The following is a 19,243-nucleotide window of genomic DNA, read 5'->3' on the forward strand; positions in this document are numbered from 1 at the left end:
TATCACTTTTTTGATAAATAACCTATATTTTATACTCAAATGATTGTTTAACGAAACATAAGTTGGCTGGGTGCAGTGGCCCATGCCTGTAATCCCAACACTTTGGGAGGCAGAGGCAGACAGAGAGCTTGAGCCCAGGAGTTCGAGACCAGCCTGGGCAACACGGCAAAACCCCATCTCTACTAAAAAATACAAAAATTAGCCAGGTATGGTGGCATGCACTTCTAGTCCCAGTTACTGGGCAGGTTGAGGTGGGATCATCACCTGAGCCCAGGCAGGTTGAGGCTGTAGTCAACCATGATTGTGCTACTGCACTGCAGCCTAGGCAACAGAGTGAGGCTCCATTTCAAAAAATAAATACATGAATAAATCAAAAACATGAAGTTATTAAATTACATATTTTTCTAAAATCTGTTATTTTAAAATGTCACCCAAAAACAATTAACAAGAGCAATTATAGTCATATTTATTTTGTTTACTTCATAAAATTATAATTTAACATGAGTAACAACACTCCCTTGGGTTTTACACGAATCTTCCAAGGACTTCACCCGTATGTGCTTAGAAAGGCAGCTGAAGCAATACAAAATGTTTTAAGAAAATTATCTCAACAACTCTTCCTTGCAGTTATCTCAGGAATTAACTGTTAGCAAATCCAGTAAATGAAAGAACCTTACTATAAAAACACATACAGATACACCTAACACACATATCATATTAAAATCTAAATAAAAACTGTGCATTTTATTTCCTCACTAATAAGAAATAAATTTCTTTCAAAAGCATGCTGGCTGCATATTACATTAAAAACCTATAATTTAATAAAATTAATTTTAAACACTATTTCTACCCTTAGAATAAAACACCAATGGAATAAAACATTTTATTTGTAAGAAAAATACAGAAAGCTCACCAACTTGCTGTTGAGTAGACTAAGTTGAGAGGAGAAAGGTGTGCCTAATTTTAGAAGTGATATGGGTATAAACCAAACTTACAACCTGTTCATGAGGTTTCTGATTAATGAATGCATGCTTTGTCAAATTCATCTCTTCCACGTCTATCTTCCTAACAATGCCATATACTTTTCTCACCTTGAACACCTGGCTTCTTGGAGTTTTATTCCCATTGTAGCCCATATCAATTCCATTACTGGGGGAGGATGGACCAATTCGAAAGACATGACAAAACATTCTCACGATCCTTAAAAGGCTCTTCATTTGAGCATCATAATTGCTAGATAGGCTGAAAATAAAAATTAAAATATGAGATTAGATGGAGTAAGACAAATTACATCTTAAAATACTTATTTTAAAACACTTTCATCCCACTGACCATCTGTTTCATATTATAATAACTGGAGTAAAATTCCTTTCCTATCATGATAGGAGGCAGAATGGTTTAACAGGAAGTTACATTATTTAAATTGCATATAAATTAATTACTATTTCTTAAGCACCCAGAATATAAGCAATAATCAAAGCATAAAATATGAAGAAAATCACTCCTTTAGAATAGTTGGTTTCTTGTGGCAACAACTTCAAGGCAACCCCTAAACTTTTTACTTTCAAAAGTATATTTGTAAATTAAATTTATACTTTAGAAGTCTGACTGTATTTTCACAGAGAAGCAAAGGTATAAATCATCATATTCTTAGGCCAACCCACAACTGTTTTAACGAAGAAGCTAAACTGAACTCTCCGCCACTATATCCGTAATCCCATATCCCCTTCCCACCCCAGAATAGTAACCAATTATTCACATATAGAACATTCATAAATTGAATAATTTTAAAGTTGCTATTTGCATTAGGTTTGTTCTCTATATAATAGGCTGCCTTATGACTCTACATAAATATAGGAAATATTCGCCTACCATGAAAAAAGACTAAAATTCAGTTAACACTAAATCATATTAAATTAACATAAACTCACTTTTACTAATCAGAAAGCCCTTCAGAATCCCACAGTATTGTGATTGCTCAACATTATGAATACCAATCATTACCTTTCCACAGAAAAACTGTAGGAGGTAGGCTAAATTTGTACTGAATCTAATAATATATCTTTAAACAAAATATTTTTTTTGGTTGATGGTGGTTTTATTTTGAAATCTCTAACATCAGTTATCTTGTATCACAAATGTTGGAGCAAAGCAAAGAGTTGCATGAACTTCTGGGCAGAACGGCAGGATTTATCTTTGTATGTTGGAGGCCGAAAGAGTGAGGATTGTGATCAACTCAGTATACCACTGGAGGCTATATGAGTAAGCAGCAAACTCTTCTCATAAATGCCGGATGTTGGCAAACTGACAAACTGCGTCTGCCACCCAGAAGGAATGCTGAGGGCAGTCACGACCTTCTTGTGATTAGGTACATCTGAAGCCTGTTAAGCAATAATATGAACTTGTGAATCAAGCAGCTGACCAATTATTAGCTCCTCCTCCCTGCTCCTTCTACCCAGTAAGTACCAAGGGCTGTAGAAGCTCAAGGTTGTTGCTGCCTTTGCTCACTAGAAGCAGGGAGCTCTCTTCTTCTTTCCCTGGCCCCTTCCTTTAAAATAATTTCTTTTGGCTGGGCGCGGTGGCTCACACCTGTAATCCCAGCACTTTGGGAGGCCAAGGTGGGCAGATCATGAGGTCAGGAGATTGAGACCATCCTGGCTAGCATGGTGAAACCCCATCTCTACTAAAAATACAGAAAATTAGCTGGGCTTGGTGGTGGGTGCCTGTAGCCCCAGCTACTCGGGAAGCTGAGGCAGGAGAATAGCGAGAACCCAGGAGGCAGAGCTTGCAGTGAGCCAAGATCGCACTACTACCCTCCAGCCTGGGCAACAGAATGAGACACCTCTCAAAAAATAAAAAAATTAAAAAATATATATATATTTTATATATATGTTATATATATTATATATTATATATATGTAATATATATATACAGTTTATTTTGTCTCAAGTTTTGATTTCTGTGTTCATCCTACTTTGTTCAGTCTCATAATGACGGTCTCAAGTAGTAACAGTAGTAACTGTCATAGTGATGGTCTCAAGTAGTAACCATGGCAGTAAGCCACATTTGTATAATTTAATTATCAAAAACTTACTCTCTCTTCCCTTATATATATATTTTACCCAGTTCATTGAAATCTTCATTTATGATATCTGTAGGTATTCTTCAATATTTTTTTTTAAATAGTATTAGTAAGATGGTAATGACAAATGTCCACTTTCAAGTATTTGTTTGATAAGTACCAAATTGGAGGGCATTTTCAACCATGGTTACATGAACCAAAATTTCTTGACATTTTCACTTCATTAGCCATGTTTTTTTCTCATTGTAAGACTCATTAAATTGTTTTAAAAGTCAATAAAAATTAACTTTCAGTTACCAGTGTTCGTAAAACATCAATAGCTATTGCTGTCACTATAGCTATAGCACATTAGCACAGCCTTTTTTGCTTCAATAATTTTGAATCAAATGTGTATAGAGTGATTAATTTAGCTTGCACTGACTTTTACATATTTGTCTTTATGAAATAGTGATTCTAATTGCATATCATAAGTCTGTTGACACTAATAAAATAGAAATGTAGTTTGGTTGTAACCATCTCCTTCTTTTACTGTATTCCAGCTCTAGCAAAAGTGTTCCAGACTCTCAAATTCTGTAAGAGAGGTGTGAATTCGATTTTCTCTTTTTTTTTTTTTTGAGAGGGAGTCTCACTCTGCCACCCAGGCTGGAGTGCAGTGGCTCAGTCTCGGCTCACTACAAGCTCCGCCTCCTGGGTTCACACCATTCTCCTGTCTCAGCCTCCCGAGTAGCTGGCACTACAGGCGCCCACCACCACGCCCGGCTAATTTTTTGTATTTTTAGTAGAGACAGGGTTTCACCATGTTACCCAAGATGGTCTCGACCTCCTGACCTCGTGATCCGCCCACCTCAGCCTCCCAAAGAGCTGGGACTACAGGCGTGAGCCACCGCACCCGGCCAAATTTAATTTTCTTCTGCAAAAGTACCACATACACAAATATTTGTTTTAAATATCTTAGGGAATACATCAAGAGTTATCTTACTTTAAGGTAAAATATATTTTCTTAAACCATGGAATCTGGTTATTATTAATTATAAATACAGTCTAACAATTTTGTATTACTTTACTCAACTGAAACTTCTTCTAAGATGAATCACTGGTGTAAAAAATATCATTTTCTCACTTTCCCACCAGTGAAGTATCCCTAAACTTCATATACCCTTCTCCAGTTGATCATAAAATGGTCATTTGTTTCAAAGCTGCCATGCCTCAATTTTAAAGTTTAAAAATTAATTTCCGGCCAGAGGCAGTGGCTCATGCCTGTAATCCCAGCACTTTGGGAGGCCAAGGCGGACGGATCACAAGATCACGAGATCGAGACCATCCTGGCTAACACGGTGAAACTCCGTCTCTACTAAAAATACAAAAAATTAGCCAGGTGTGGTGGCGGGCGCATGTAGTCCCAGCTACTTGGGAGGCTGAGGCAGGAGGATGACATGAACCCGGAAGGCGGGGCTCGCAGTGAGCCGAGATCATGCCACTGCACTCCAGCCTGGATGACAGAGCGAGACTTCATCTCAAAAAAAAAAAAAAAAGAAAGAAATTAATTTCCTAACTCAAACCCTTATCATTGTAAAATTCTTGCCTTTGGTTTATATGAGTATATTCTTATTCAGGGTCTTACTTAGCGTATAGTTATGATTTCTCTGTTCATTTCCACATCGTTAACTACCTTTACTTTCAATCATAAATACACAGAAAGATAAAATTTCATTTCAATATAAACATAACATTATGTGCAAACGCCTCAGTAAATGTTTATTATCTTTAGCAAATATTCCTGAAATCAGTTAGATAACAGGCTACCAATTTTTCCAAAAGTGTGCTGGATAACACCTGAGTTGTCAATAATTAACATATATTTGAATCAGTTATTTTCTTAAGGAAAACTTCTATTAAAACAAGGGTCAACATTACTTCACATAATGGGTTAAGAAACATAAAATGATTCACAAATAAATGAACACAAATGAGATACTCTACAAAAATACCATTAAACATAAATCAGCAGGGGGAAGCAATTTGTATTTGAAATCATCTTAAGAATTACCATTTAACAGTACAATAAATTCTAACTAATAACCAATACTCACTACCAATCCCAACAATGAGATATTTACAGGCCAAAAATGGCCATAAAAATAAGATTCTATAAAGCATTTGGAAGGCAGCACTGTAAGTGGTGAGACAGCACAGTGTAGCAGAGTAATTTTTTAAAAACTACTATTGTTTTGGCCATGGATTCCTTTTTCCTACCCTGTTTCTCCTGTCCCACTAACCACCCCTGTCATTTTTAGAAGCTAGATTAGAACCTAGAATCTGCTACTTACTACTGAGGATATATATCCAGGTTTATTTATTAGCTTGGCAAATCATTTAACCTCAATTTGTTTACACGTAAAGTGGAGATAACATCTAAATTACAAAGTTATTGTAAGGTTTAAGTGAAATAATATATTTGAATGTTCCTTAGCTTCGTACCTGCTTAATAAGTGATGAAGGTAAACTTAAAAACATAGACACATAAAAACATAAATGCTTTCTAATTACTGTGGAAGTATATACAATCTGACAAATATTTAAGTAGAAAAAACAAGTTTTCTAATGTAGGAAAACAGGTTAAATGGTATTATAGGGGTACTTAAAATAATAACTATCATCACCTCTACTATATACCGGACCCCTTACTTTGCATTTTACAGAATTATCTTATTTCACTCTCACAACTCATTAAGATATTTATTACCAGTTTCCAACAAAATGGAATAAAATCCAGTAAAATCCTGACTAGACTGTAATTTCAACATAGAGATCTTGTCTGTTTTATTCATGATCACCTCACAGATGGCCTAATGGATGGTAGGCCCTCAAAAATACGTATTTGGCTGGGTGCATTGGCTCACACCAGTAATCCCAGCACTTTGGGAGGCTGAGGCGAGCAGACTGCCTGAGCTCAGGAGTTCAAGACCAGCCTGGGCAACATGGTGAAACCCCATCTCTATTAAAAATACAAAAAATTAGCCGGGCGTGGTGGTGCGTGCCTGTAATCCCAGCTACTTGGGAGGCTGGGGCAGGAGAATTGCTTGAATCTGGGAGGCGGAGGTTGCAGTGAGCCAAGATTGTGCCACTGTACTTCAGCCTGGGCAACAGAGTGAGACTCTGTATAAAAAAATAATAATTATATATGTATGTGTGTGTGTATATATACATATATACATACACATATATATGTGTATATATATATTCGATGGATGGGTGGATGTTGAAGGGAAAAGTTAGTTGCTAAGGTAACACAGTAAATGATGATGTCTGGATGTAAGTCTGAGTCTGGCTGACTCCAAGCCCATGCTTTTAGTTAGTATATCTGAATCTTACAAGGGTTCCATGAAATACACGGATTACTGGGAATAACTAAGTAAAAGCATTACGGAAAGCTAGAATTCAATGACTGTTATAGACAGAGTCTATGAGTAGTCTCAATGGTAGAAATAGAATAATTTTTAAAATGAATAAATGGTATATTGAGTAGAACTGCTGAAAAAAGACTAAATGGTTAAAAGAATATAAGAAGGTGATCTTGGAATCACGAAGTATAAGGAACCTAGCAAAGGGCCTTTTAAGTAAACAGTACAGAACGTGATTCTGATCTGAAATACATGAAAAGTCCCAAAGAAGACTGAAACAAATGGCTAGAATAATAAATTTAATAATACAGCTGATTTAAAGAAGTAGCATGGTGTTGGGTGGAAAAAATTTCAGTTGCAACTACAGAGATGGGAGAAGATCATGACCTGTCAATCTACTAGGAGTGGAAGTAATCAGTAAAATGAATAATATGAAGGGGAAAGCATCCAAATTAGAAAGGGGTCAAATCTGCAGGCTAAGAAATAATAAGGGAATAATCATTTCTCAGTGGCTGCTTATTCCTAATTGGGGTAGCCAGCCACATAGAAAGAAGTGTAGCTACAGAAAAACACTTCATATATGAATTCAAGTAATATAAGGCATTAACTCCATGAACTTAGTGATGAGCCATTAAAACCACAGGATCTTTTAGAAACAATAAAGAACTTAACTGAGGGGGACAGTTCAGAGAAAAAAACTTTATGAGGGGGTCATGAGAGTACACTGAAAGGTTAAACAGTAGCTTGTACCTACTTTTATTTTATTCATTAGTGGTCAAGATTCCTGAACTTTCTCGATTCTTCTTCATGTACATTTACTTACATGTCTAGGTAAGTAATCATTTCACAAAATTCTAGACACATATGCCCAAATTCACTCTCTTCAGAGAGACTAAAATCTCTTTAGCAATAGTTGATTACCCTGGTCCTTTCAAACAAAACAAACCAGAAGTCAGCAAATTTTTATAACATCGTTATCACTGACAAAAGGCATCCCACAGAATAAACTACTTAGGAGGTGAAGCCAACAGACACTGCTACCTATTGATTTCCTCTTATTGCGAAACACTTACCTAAGCAGTTTATGACCATTTGTTGTAGCAACTTCAGCAAGGCTTGTTAGAATCTTTAGGTACTGACTTTCACTTTGCTGAGACAAATGCTCCAGAACTTGCCGTAACTAAATTTTTTATAAATAAAAAAAATGTGATTACATGGTAATCCATTAAATCTTATTAAACAATTAAGTACTTATTAATTATCTTAAAGCCAATTAGTCTAAATCAAGTCCTTTAGTTATTCTGCCTTGCATACATTTAAAAGCTAATATAGAGATATAATGATACACAATAAAATCTTTGTTGAAAATCACCCAGTTACAAAACAATAGTAAATATAGATAGAATTTTAAAAACACCAAGTATAGTTTTGGAAATTTAATTCTAAACTTCTAAAATAAAAGAGAAATTTAGAGCAATTTTTCTGAGACTTAAACTATCACAAACACATAGCTGAGTAAACTAGTGATTACCAATCATAATGATATTCCTCCACAGTCTTTTCCTCTTGCCATGGGAACATTTTTTTTTTTTTTTTTAAAGACACAGCATCACTGTATCACCCAGGCTAGACCGTAGTGGGCAGGGACATGATCTCGGCTCACTGCAGGCTCAACCTCCTAGGCTCAATCCCTCCTCCCAGCTCAGCCTCCCAAGCAGCTCGGACTACAGACGCATGCCACTACATTTAGCTAATTTTTGTAATTTTTTTTTTAAGAGACTGTGTCTTTGTTGCACAAGCTAGTCTCAAACTCATGGGCTCAAGCAATCCACCCACCTCAGCCTCCCAAAATGCTGGAATTACAGGCGTGATACCACACCCAGCCTATTCTAGTTATCTTAAGGAGAGACCAAAGACCCATAGGGCAGAAGATTTATATGGCCAAATATTAGCAAAAACTGTATTAATTATTATCTAACTCATACTTATCCTATAATGCAGATAAGCTAATTATTAAGATATTTGTGACAATAAGCAAAATTACTAAGCTAAGCACATTTGCAAAATGTCATATATGCTAAGCAGAAATAAAGTGTCTTCATTTACAAGCTACTAGCACAAATACATTACCATGTTTTCTCGGAGGTCTTCATTCTGTGTCATTTGAATAATAGTCTGAAAAAGCCTCGGGTGATACTGAATTAACACTTCACAAGTCTCTCCATATCCACCCTAAAAACAAGACTTAAAATTATCCAGGTTTAAAAACAGTCCCTTTTAAAGTTTATATTCTTCACACAATAAAAATCTTTGCACCTACCCTTTCATTGAAAAAAATTATAATTGTTACCACTCCAGTTTCTATTATAAAGATAAGGGGCTCAGAATATAAATTAAAAACATACCTGCACACATAAATCCAGAGGAGTTACTCCATTTTTATCTGGCAGATATTTGGCCCCTCGTAGTAGTAGAATCTGTGCTGTATCTCTCTGACCATGACTGTGTAGAAAGAGAAACAAGTTAAAAAGACAATCTTTTTAAGTCTTTCTCTACGAATTATGGATAGTCATTTATTATGAGTCAATAAAGACTAACAATTTTAAAAATTAAGACAAGAGGATGTGAAACACATGCTCACAATCAGAAAAACTTCTCTCAAAGTTAAGCCATGCTTTCACTATGTAGACCAGAAAGTGGCCTATTAAATTTTAGAATTGAATTTGTGTCACATTTCCTAAAATAGGCATAATATTTTGGGGATAAGTAACTACTACTGAGCCTTCTGCTTTATTTTTTTCTTACATTCACTTCCTAATCTCTCTCTCCACCTTAACTTGACCATTTGCAACTTTAGCCTCACCTTCTTCCTACTACACACATCCAAGTCTCTAAGCTTCTTAATCCAAAAGAACCTCAAGAGTGAAAACAAGAGTACATTTTATGGCACACTTGTAATACGTTGTCAAAAAAAAAAAAAAAATTAAAACAAAGGAAGGAGAAAAGTAAAACCAATGGAAGAGAATCTGGGGAAAAAGGGAACATGAAGTGGGGTTATTAGACAAAAATACTATCTAGCTTTTGACCTTCATTTTACCAACCCACTCAGTTTGGCTTCTGCAGATGGGTACTCAATCTGTCCTAGAATGAACTCTCCTATCCACATGCCTCATTCCCTGATTGCTCTCTCTTGTAGAAATAGAATTGGTAACTATCACTCCAGGGAAATTAATGTTAACGGCTGATTCTTAAGAAATGCCCAGGGCCAGGCATGGTGACTCACGCCTGTAATCCCAGCACTTTGGGAGGTCAGGGTAGGTGGATCACCTGAGGTCAGGAGTTCCAGACCAGCCTGGCCAACACGGTGAAACCCCGTCTCTATTAAAAATTCAAAATTAGCTGGGCGTGGTGGCAGGTGCCTGTAATCCCAGCTACTTGGGAGGCTAAGGCAGGAGAATCACTTGAACCCAGGAGGCGGAGATTGCAGTGAGCCAAGAATGCCCCACTGTACTCCAGCCTGGGTAACAAGAGCGAAACCCTGTCAAGAAAAGAAAGAAAAAAAAAGAAAAGGGAAGGGAGGGAGGGGAGGGGAGGGGAGGGGAGGGGAAGGGAAGGGAAAAGGAAAAGAGAAAGGTAGGTCCAAATAAGTTGTACAGTTTGGAAGAGCATGAATCCAAAAAGTACTCTGTATATGAGAAAAACAAGTAATCAAAGCACAGGTGAAACTAGAACTCAGGCACCTGGGCTTCTAGACCAATAGTCTTTCCACAATAACATTACCTAAAGAGGCATGTGATTTCACAAAGAAAAACACTAAACAGATTTCTCAGAAACTTAAAATTCTCTTTCACAAAATGGCACTGTATGAAGAATAATTTATAGCCAATTGGAATTAAAGTGTTTTTAAAAAAAACTTAATAGTATCCTACTATGAATCTAGTGCCAGAAAACCCTGCAACAGTTATTATAGGTCTATCACTCTCTTGATACTTTATTATTACACTGATTATCTTCCTTAATACCAATAAGCCAGAACTTAAGAATAATATCTAATTTATTCTAGAAAAATCAAAAAAGTAAATCAGCAATCCCTTTGAAAGGAACAATAATCAGCTTTACCAGCATCAAGCAAGAAGTCTTCATCAAGCATCACTTGTCATTCAGCTCAAAGTGTTGGTCAAGATGTTATAAACAATAGCTAACGGTGATTAATGTTTAATTTACACTGTTCCTTTCTTTCACATACCTAAAAATAGAGGCCAAGTGAAAAGCAACTAACTTGAGCTTAATTTATTTAGGGATATAGTGATACTTTTGCTAGTAGCCAAGGTTCTGAGGAATCCATCTTATAAAACTGCTGAGTTCAATTTTAATGATATCTCTTTTACAGTTCTTTAACATCCATGTGTCCAATTTTTTCCAATTAAATTGTAAACTTCTTGACAGTAGACCTGTTCCATAGCACCAAGCATGGCAGTTGTCTTATAACATGTACTCGATACATTCAATGACTTGTATTATAGGCTTTAACTTCAGACACCGTTCATTTGACAAATAAGTATTAAAGACAACACAGCACTATAGAAAATAACAAGAGACCTGAAACACAATTTATTTAGGATACACTAGGTAACAAGCATTATGCTCAGTCCTCTGTCCAAAGTCTGACTTAGTGCTGACACTGTTACAAGCCTCCTTAAATTAAGCAAACAGGAGGCCATTAGCCTGAGACTGTCACTATACTTCTGAGTTCCTCTGTAACAAACTTCAGCTTAACTTGGGAGTATGTATTTTGCAACAAAGAGCGGTTTCAAGAAATTAGACAGCCAATTCTTCACACCATGACCAAATTAGGCAAATACATACATAAGGGTAGCCAGTCACGTGATTTCTCTACTTTGCTTCCATATTCAGCCTATAAAAGCTCATTACTTAGAAACTGCTGGGAAGAGCTCTCTCACCCGCTTCTGATTCTGAGTGCTGCCTGATTCATGAATTGTTTTTCATTTAAATAAACTTAAAACTTATTTTTTCTAAGATTTTTATTTTAACAGTATTCACCCAATTTTCAGATGAGAAAACCATGGCTCAAGAATATAATGGAGTTGCTCAAGATGAACAGTTACATGGCAGACCAGAATTTGAATCTGTATCAGTCTGACTCCAAAATCCTTCATCGATATCATGCTGCTCTAGCAAGATAAACAGAGATTGTCCTTTACGTTTTGTGACCTGTAAAAGTAAACAGTTTAGTCTCAAGACTCCCGTTCCAAGATGGCCGAATATGAACAGCTCCGGTCTGCAGCTCCCAGAGTGATCGACACAGAAGATAGGTGATTTCTGCATTTCCAAATGAGGTACCTGGTTGATCTCAATGGGACTGGTTGGACAGCAGGTGCAGCCCACGGAGGGTGAGCCGAAGCAGAGCGGGGCATCACCTCACCTGGGAAGCCCAAGGGGTCGGGGGATTTCCCTTTCCTAGCCAAGGGAAGCCGTGACAGACTACCTGGAAAAACGGGACACTCCTGCCAAAATGCTGCACTTTTCCCAAGGTCTTAGCAAACAACACACTAGGAGATTCCGTCCCATGCCTGGCTCGGCGGGTCCCATGCCCACAGAGCCTTGCTCACTGCTAACGCAGCAGTCTGAGATTGACCTGCCAGGCTGCATGCAGCCTGGCAGGGGTAGGGGCATCCACCATTACTGAGGCTTGAGTAGGTAAACAAAGCTACCAGGAAGCTCGAACTAGGTGGAGCCCACTGCAGCTCAGCAAGGCCTACTGCCTCTATAGACTCCACCTCTGTGGGCAGGGCATAGCTGAATAAAAGGCAGCAGACAACTTCTGCAGACTTAAATGTCGCTGTCTGACAGCTCGGAAGAGAGCAGTGGTTCTCCCAGCATGGTGTCTGAGTTCTGAGAATGGACAGACTGCCTCCTCAAGTGGGTCCCTGACCCCTGTGTAGCCTAACTGGGAGACACCTCCTAGTAGGGGCCAACAGACACCTCATACAGGCGGGTGCCCCTCTGCGACGAAGCTTCCAGAGGAAGGAACAGGCACCGATATTTGCTATTCTGCAACCTCCGCTGGTGATACCCAGGCAAACAGGGTCTGGAATGGACCTCCAGCAAACTCCGACAGACCTGCAGCTGAGGGGTCTGACTGTCAGAAGGAAAACTAACAAACAGAAAGGAATAGTATCAACAACAACAAAAAGGACATCCACACCAAAACTTCATCTGTAGGTCACCAACATCAAAGACCAAAGGTAGACAAAACCACAAAGATGGGGAGAAACCAGAGCAGAAAAGCTGAAAATTCTAAAAACCAGAGTGCCTCTTCTCCTCCAATGGATCGCAGCTCCTCGCCAGCAACGGAACAAAGATGGATGGAGAATGACTTTGACGAGTTGACGGAAGTAGGCTTCAGAAGGTTGGTAATAACTACTTCTCCAAGCTAAAGAAAGATGTTCTAACCCATCACAAGGAAACTAAAAACCTTGAAAAAAGGTTACATTAATGGCTAACTAGAATAAACAGTGTAGAGAAGACCTTAAATGACCTGATGGAGCTGAAAACCATGGCTGGAGAACTCTGTAACGCATGCACAAGCTTCAATAGCCAATTTGATCAAGTGTAAGAAAGGATATCAGTGAATGAAGACCAAATTAATGAAATAAAGCGAGAAGACAAGATTAGAGAAAAAAAGAGTAAAAAGAAATGAACAAAACCTCCAAGAAATATGGGACTATGTGAAAAGACCAAATCTATGTCTGATTGTTGTACCTGAAAGTGGTGGGGAGAATGAAGCCAAATTGGAAAACACTCTTCAGGATATTATCCAGGAGAACTTCCCCAATCTAGCAAGACAGGCCAACATTCAAATTCAGGAAACACAGAGAACACCACAAAGATACTCCTCGAGAAGAGCAACTCCAAGACACATAATTGTCAGATTCACCAAGGCTGAAATGAAGGAAAAAATATTAAGGGCAGCCAGAGAGAAAGGTCGGGTTACCCACAAAGGCAAGTCCATCAGACTAACAGAGGATCTCTCAGCAGAAACCCTACAAGTCAGAAGAGAGTGGGAGCTAATATTCAACATTCTTAAAGAAAATAATTTTCAACTCAGAATTTCATATCAAGCCAAATTAAGCTTCATAAGTGGAGAAATAAAATCCTTTACAGACATGCAAATGCTGAGAGATTTTGTCACCACCAGACGTGCCTTACAAGAGCTCCTCCTGAAGGAAGCACTAAACATGGAAAGGAACAACCAGTACCAGCCATGGCAAAAACATGCCAAACTGTAAAGACCATCAATGCTATGAAAAAACTGCATCAATTAATAAGCAAAATAATCAGCTAACATAATGACAGGATCAAATTCACACAAAACAATATTAACCTTAAATGTAAATGGGCTAAATGCCCCAATTAAAAGACATACTGGCAAACTGGATAAAGGGTCAAGACACATCAGTGTGCTGTATTCAGGAGACCCATCTCACATGCAGAGACACACATAGGCTCAAAAAAGAGGGATGGAAGAAGATCTACCAAGCAAATGGAAAGCAAAAAAAAAAAAAAGCAGGGGTTGCAATCCTGGATAAAACAGACTTTAAACCAACAAAGATCAAAAGAGACAAGGCCATTACATAATGGTAAAGGGATCAATTCAACAAGAAGAGCTAACTATCCTAAACATATAAGCACCCAATACAGGAGCACCCAGATTCATAAACCAAGTCCTTAGAGACATACAAAGAGACTTAGACTCCCACACAATAATAATGGGAGACTTAAACACCTCACTGTAAATAATAGACAGATCAACACAACAGAAGGCTAACAAGGATATCCAGGACTTTAACTCAGCTCTGCACCAAGCACACCTAATAGACATCTACAGAACTTTCCATTCCAAATCAACAGAATATACATTATTCTCAGCACCACATTGCACTTATTCTAAAATTGATCACATAATTGGAAGTAAAGCACTCCTCAGCAAACGTAAAAGAACAGAAATCACACACTGTCTCTCAGAGCACAGTGCAATCAAATTAGAACTCAGGATTAAGAAACTCACTCAAAACCGTACAACTATATGGAAACTGAACAGCCTGTTCCTGAATGACTACTGGGTAAATAACGAAATTAAGGCAGAAATAAAGATGTTCTTTGAAACCAATGAGAACAAAGACACAATGTACCAGAATCTCTGGGACACATTTAAAGCAACATGCAGAGGGAAATTTATAGCACTAAATGCCCACAAGAGAAAGCAGAAAGATCAAAAATCAACAACACCCTAACATTACAATTAAAAGATCTAGAGAAGCAACAGCAAACAAATTCAAAAGTTAGCAGAGGGCAAGAAATAACTAAGATCTGAGCAGAACTGAAGGAGACAGAGACACAGAAAAACAATGAATCCAGGAGCTGTTTTTAACAGAGCAACAAAATAGCTAGACTGCTAGCAAGACTAATAAAGAAGAGAGAGAAGAATCAAATAGACACAGCAAAAAATGATAAAGGGGGTATCACCACCTATCCTACAGAAATACAAACTACCATCAGAGAATACTATAAACACCCCTACGCAAATAAACTAGAAAATCTAGAAGAAATGAATAAATTCCTGGACACATATACCTTCCCAAGACTAAACCAGGAAGAAGCTGAATCTCTGAATACACCAATAACAGGCTCTGAAATTGAGGCAATAATTAATAGCCTACCAACCAAAAAAAGTCAGAATAGATGGATTCACAGCCGAATTCTACCAGAGGTACAAAGAGGAGCTGGTACCATTCCTCTGAATGGCTAGTACCATTCCTTCTGAAACTATTCCAATCAATAGAAAAAGAGGGAATCCTCCCTAACTCATTTTACGAAGCCAGCATTTTTTTAAAGATCACTTTGCTGAGGAAAGAAGAGACTGGAGGGAAACAACATAGGAATCAGGGAGACCAGTGTAGAGATTACTGAAGTACTCTAAGCAAAAGGTAACAACATTAAGGTGGTTTTGGTTGAGTTAGAAGTTGAGATTCCAAACATATTCTGAAGGTAGAATTTACTGAACTTACTAATAAATTCCAAGTTCACAAAGAGAGAGAGAGAAATAAAAAATAACCTAATTATTTCTAATTTAAACAACTGAGAGGATAAGGTTTCTATTGATTAAGATGAGGAAAAACTGGAGGAAAGGTTTGAGGAGGAAAATCTGAAGCTATATTTTGACATGTTAATATCTGAGATTCTGTGGTACTTCTAAGTGATGATGTTAATCAGGGAGATGGACATTCAAATCTGGAGCTTCAAAAAAAGGTCTGATCTAAAGATAACCCTTCAAGATAGGATATGATTACAGGGGATCAAATGATGGTATTATTCATAAATTCAGGACACTATGGAAGGAACTGGTTTTCTAGCCAAGCAACCAAATCATAAATATAATGTTAAGAAAGTGGCTGGAATCAGAAAGATCTGCAAATCTAGAAACCCAAAAGCCCCTGAATTCTAATACAGGGTTGTTAAACAGATGATCTGAATCGGTCTCATCAAAGGAACATGAGAGACCCCAAAAAAGAAGCTAAACAAGAAAAAATGCAGGTCTTTCAACCTAAAACCAACTTCCAATAAAATGATATAAAACAGAAAAAAAGAAGAAGAGAGGAGCTTTCTGGAGAGCTCTATATCGGGATATAAAGGCCGAAATAAATATTACAATTCATACAATTTAAATCAAAAAGAAGAATCACTATAGTGTTCTGTGAACTGATGCTAACTGCAAACTACATTTACATAATACATAATAGATAGGTGTGTATATATTTTTATATATGTGTGTGGGTGTGACAGCATGTGTATAATTATACTATTAGCTCCTTAGGGACTAGAGTTTATTACTGTTTTACACACCTACAACAATGCATGACACAGTGAGTGCTAACTAAACATTTGATGAATACATGAATGAATAAGTGAACGAAATGCACACGTCAAGAAAATGAACCAATACAGAAATACGAAAATAACTTAATGTATAACAACATCTAACAAGACTGACTCAAGATATTTTTTTGGTTATAGATACAGAGAAATAAAGACATGGCTTTGGATCAAGATATATTCCAACAGCTTATCCCATTGGAAATGACCTGGTTACAGAGTACAGTAAACTATGGGAATTACCAGGTTACCAATTTGTCTTTTGTTAATAAGTACTTAGTCTAAAATTGAAGTAATCAAGCAAATCAAAAGCTCCCACATATAACATAAAAGCAATGGCAATTAAATATAACAGAAAATACTTTTCCTCATGCAGTTAAGTAATAGAAACATAACACTTCATCTTAAAAGAGAGATTATACTTAATCTTAAAAGAGAGCACAATATTTGTGGGAAAACGAGAGCTTTAGAAAATACACAGAAATATGTGTGTCTAGAAATAGAGTATACATACATCTGGAAATATATTTCTTTATATACATATATATACACGAGTATACACAGCATCTGGAAATATAAAATATCATACCTGCAAGCAAAGTACAATGGAGTTGCTCCTGATACATTTGGCCTGTTAATATCAGCACCACTGTCTAGCAAGCATTGCACTGTCTGAGGGGGAAAAAAAATAATTAAAAGTAAAGCCAGAGGAATGAAACAAAAGACAATTACCACAATTTTAGTCCATATAAGGAAAGTTCTTTCCACAGCTTGAAGCTTTACATAGGAACTGACTGGACATGTGACAATTCCTACGGCTGAGCAAATTCAACTTTTTGTAAGCTCTAAGTTTCTCAGGCACAACACAATACATGTGGAATTCTCAATGTAATAGAAACTGTGCTAATCTGGAAGTCTTTAGAGCAGCACTGTATCAAAAGTAGTCAGTAGTCACATATGGCTACCAAGTACTTGAAATGTGGCTAGTACAGCTAAGAAACTAAAATTTTAATTGTATTTAATTATAGCTCATTTGAATCTAAATAGTCACATGTGGCTAGTGAATTGGACCCTACTGCTTTAGACATTTAAATTTAAATTGCTTTAAATACCAGAATTCTTCACCTCTAAAAAAATAAGTACCAGAGTAAAACTTTCCCAAAGTCAAGAGAATAATTATTAAAATACAAAATTTTTAAAAGCTAAGAAACCCTTTTGCTATTAACAGTAGCATATACAGGTTCAATTTCACTGATTGCCATTAATACATACTTAGTCCCCTAAGTTCTACTCCTCCAATCATTTGACTCATACTAAAAGAGTACGCTAATATAAAATCTTAAAAATACATATCTGTTGATTAAGGACAGGATAGGGCCCAGTTGAAAACCTTTTTAAAAAAAAACTTATATGGTTTTATTCCTAAAATTCTAATTTGAGTTTTTCCTGCAAAAAGGAAGAAAATGTAAAAACATAAAACATGAGGCAATAGGTGGCTTGAGGCCAGTAGTTTGAGACCAGTTTATTCTATATAGTGAGACCCCATTTTTACAAAAACATTAAAAAATGAGCTAGTCATGGTAGCATATCATAGTAGTAGGCCTAGCTACTCAGGAGGCTGAGGCGGGAGGATCGTTTGAGCCCAGGAGCTCAAGGCTACTATGAACTATATTACACCACTGCACTCCAGCCCGGACAACAGAGCAGGGCCCCTTAATAAAATAGTTTGAAATTAGACATTTATTACTTCTGGATTGAACATATCTGTTCATCTTTTTTGCTGCTTTTAAACAAAGCACAATGTCCGTAAAACAATAAAACTAAACACCTAAAGGAAGAAGAACAAGAAAGAAAACAACAGCATACTGGATGAGTCAGTAAGTTTTGGAAATACAGCAAGCAAATGGAGAAATAGTAACTCACTTAGCAGATCAAAGAAAGCTGAAGTCTAACTGCCCACAAATGGAGATTCCAACAATAAGCAACTAAATTCTTCCTCCAGAACACACACATTAAGAAAAAAAAAAAAGGAATAGAGGAAATTGGAAGTACCAGGTACCTTGGAACATAGGAATGGTTATGTAGAGCTAAAAATAGGAGGAATAGTTGAAAGACAATAAAAGAAACAGACTCTCCCTTAGGACCTTTCTTCCCATCCCATCCAGTTAGTTACTATCCCTCTTTAAATTGTCTCAGAAGATGGGAAGTTTACTCTCTGCACAAAGTGAACAGAGAGTCTCTGGAATGGGAGCCAAGAAACACAGGTGGAGCAAAGATGAGGAGCCATCGTGAAAACAACAAATTAAGTGAAAACCTCCAGCCTCCACGTTCCAACTAGGCTCCCAGAAATCCAGCAGGCAGGCTTAAAAACCTCAGGTAGAAGGAATTAAAAGCTTCCTCTCAATACTGGCATCAGAAAAGAATCTTACAGATACTGGCATTAGACAGTCCCCAGTGAAACAGCTCAGTTCAGCCAGACACAGTGGCTCATGCCTGTAATTCTAAGACTTTGGAAAACCAAGGTGGAAAGATCATTTGAGGCCAGGAGTTCAAGACCAGCCTGGGCAATTTAGAGAGATCCCATTTCCACAACAAAATTTTAAAATTAGCCAAGCATGGTGCTGCATGCAAGACACTATCTGTAAAGCAAGACCCTATGTCTAAAAAGAAATAAAAATTAAAAATAAAGAAGCAGCCCAATTCGGAACAATGGGTCTATAGCAGTCGTCCCCAACCAAGGTTAAAATTTCCCTCTGGAAACATGAGGCAACTTTTTTATTTTTATGACCGCGGAAGGGAAACTGC

General features: G+C 37.2%; 1 protein-coding gene across 11 annotated transcripts in view; it reads right to left on the reverse strand.

Moving 5' to 3' along the window:
• The window catches only part of HACE1 (HECT domain and ankyrin repeat containing E3 ubiquitin protein ligase 1), a 128,847-nt gene that overhangs the window by 61,846 nt on the left and 47,758 nt on the right, over positions 1-19,243 (reverse strand). For 6 of the 11 annotated variants that reach the window (XM_025383898.1, XM_025383896.1, XM_025383897.1 and 3 more), the window contains 5 exons: positions 17,028-17,110; positions 8,890-8,986; positions 8,615-8,716; positions 7,558-7,664; positions 1,092-1,242 (listed from right to left, as the gene is read on the reverse strand). In XM_025383898.1, coding sequence (XP_025239683.1) covers positions 1,092-1,242; positions 7,558-7,664; positions 8,615-8,716; positions 8,890-8,986; positions 17,028-17,110 — 540 coding nt within the window. The remainder of the gene's footprint in view (positions 1-1,091; positions 1,243-7,557; positions 7,665-8,614; positions 8,717-8,889; positions 8,987-17,027; positions 17,111-19,243) is intronic. The other 5 variants (XM_025383904.1, XM_025383900.1, XM_025383905.1 and 2 more) reach the window with 1 other exon arrangement.

The sequence above is a fragment of the Theropithecus gelada genome, chromosome 4 (genome assembly GCF_003255815.1).
Source record: "Theropithecus gelada isolate Dixy chromosome 4, Tgel_1.0, whole genome shotgun sequence".
Classification (NCBI taxonomy): Eukaryota; Metazoa; Chordata; class Mammalia; order Primates; family Cercopithecidae; genus Theropithecus; species Theropithecus gelada.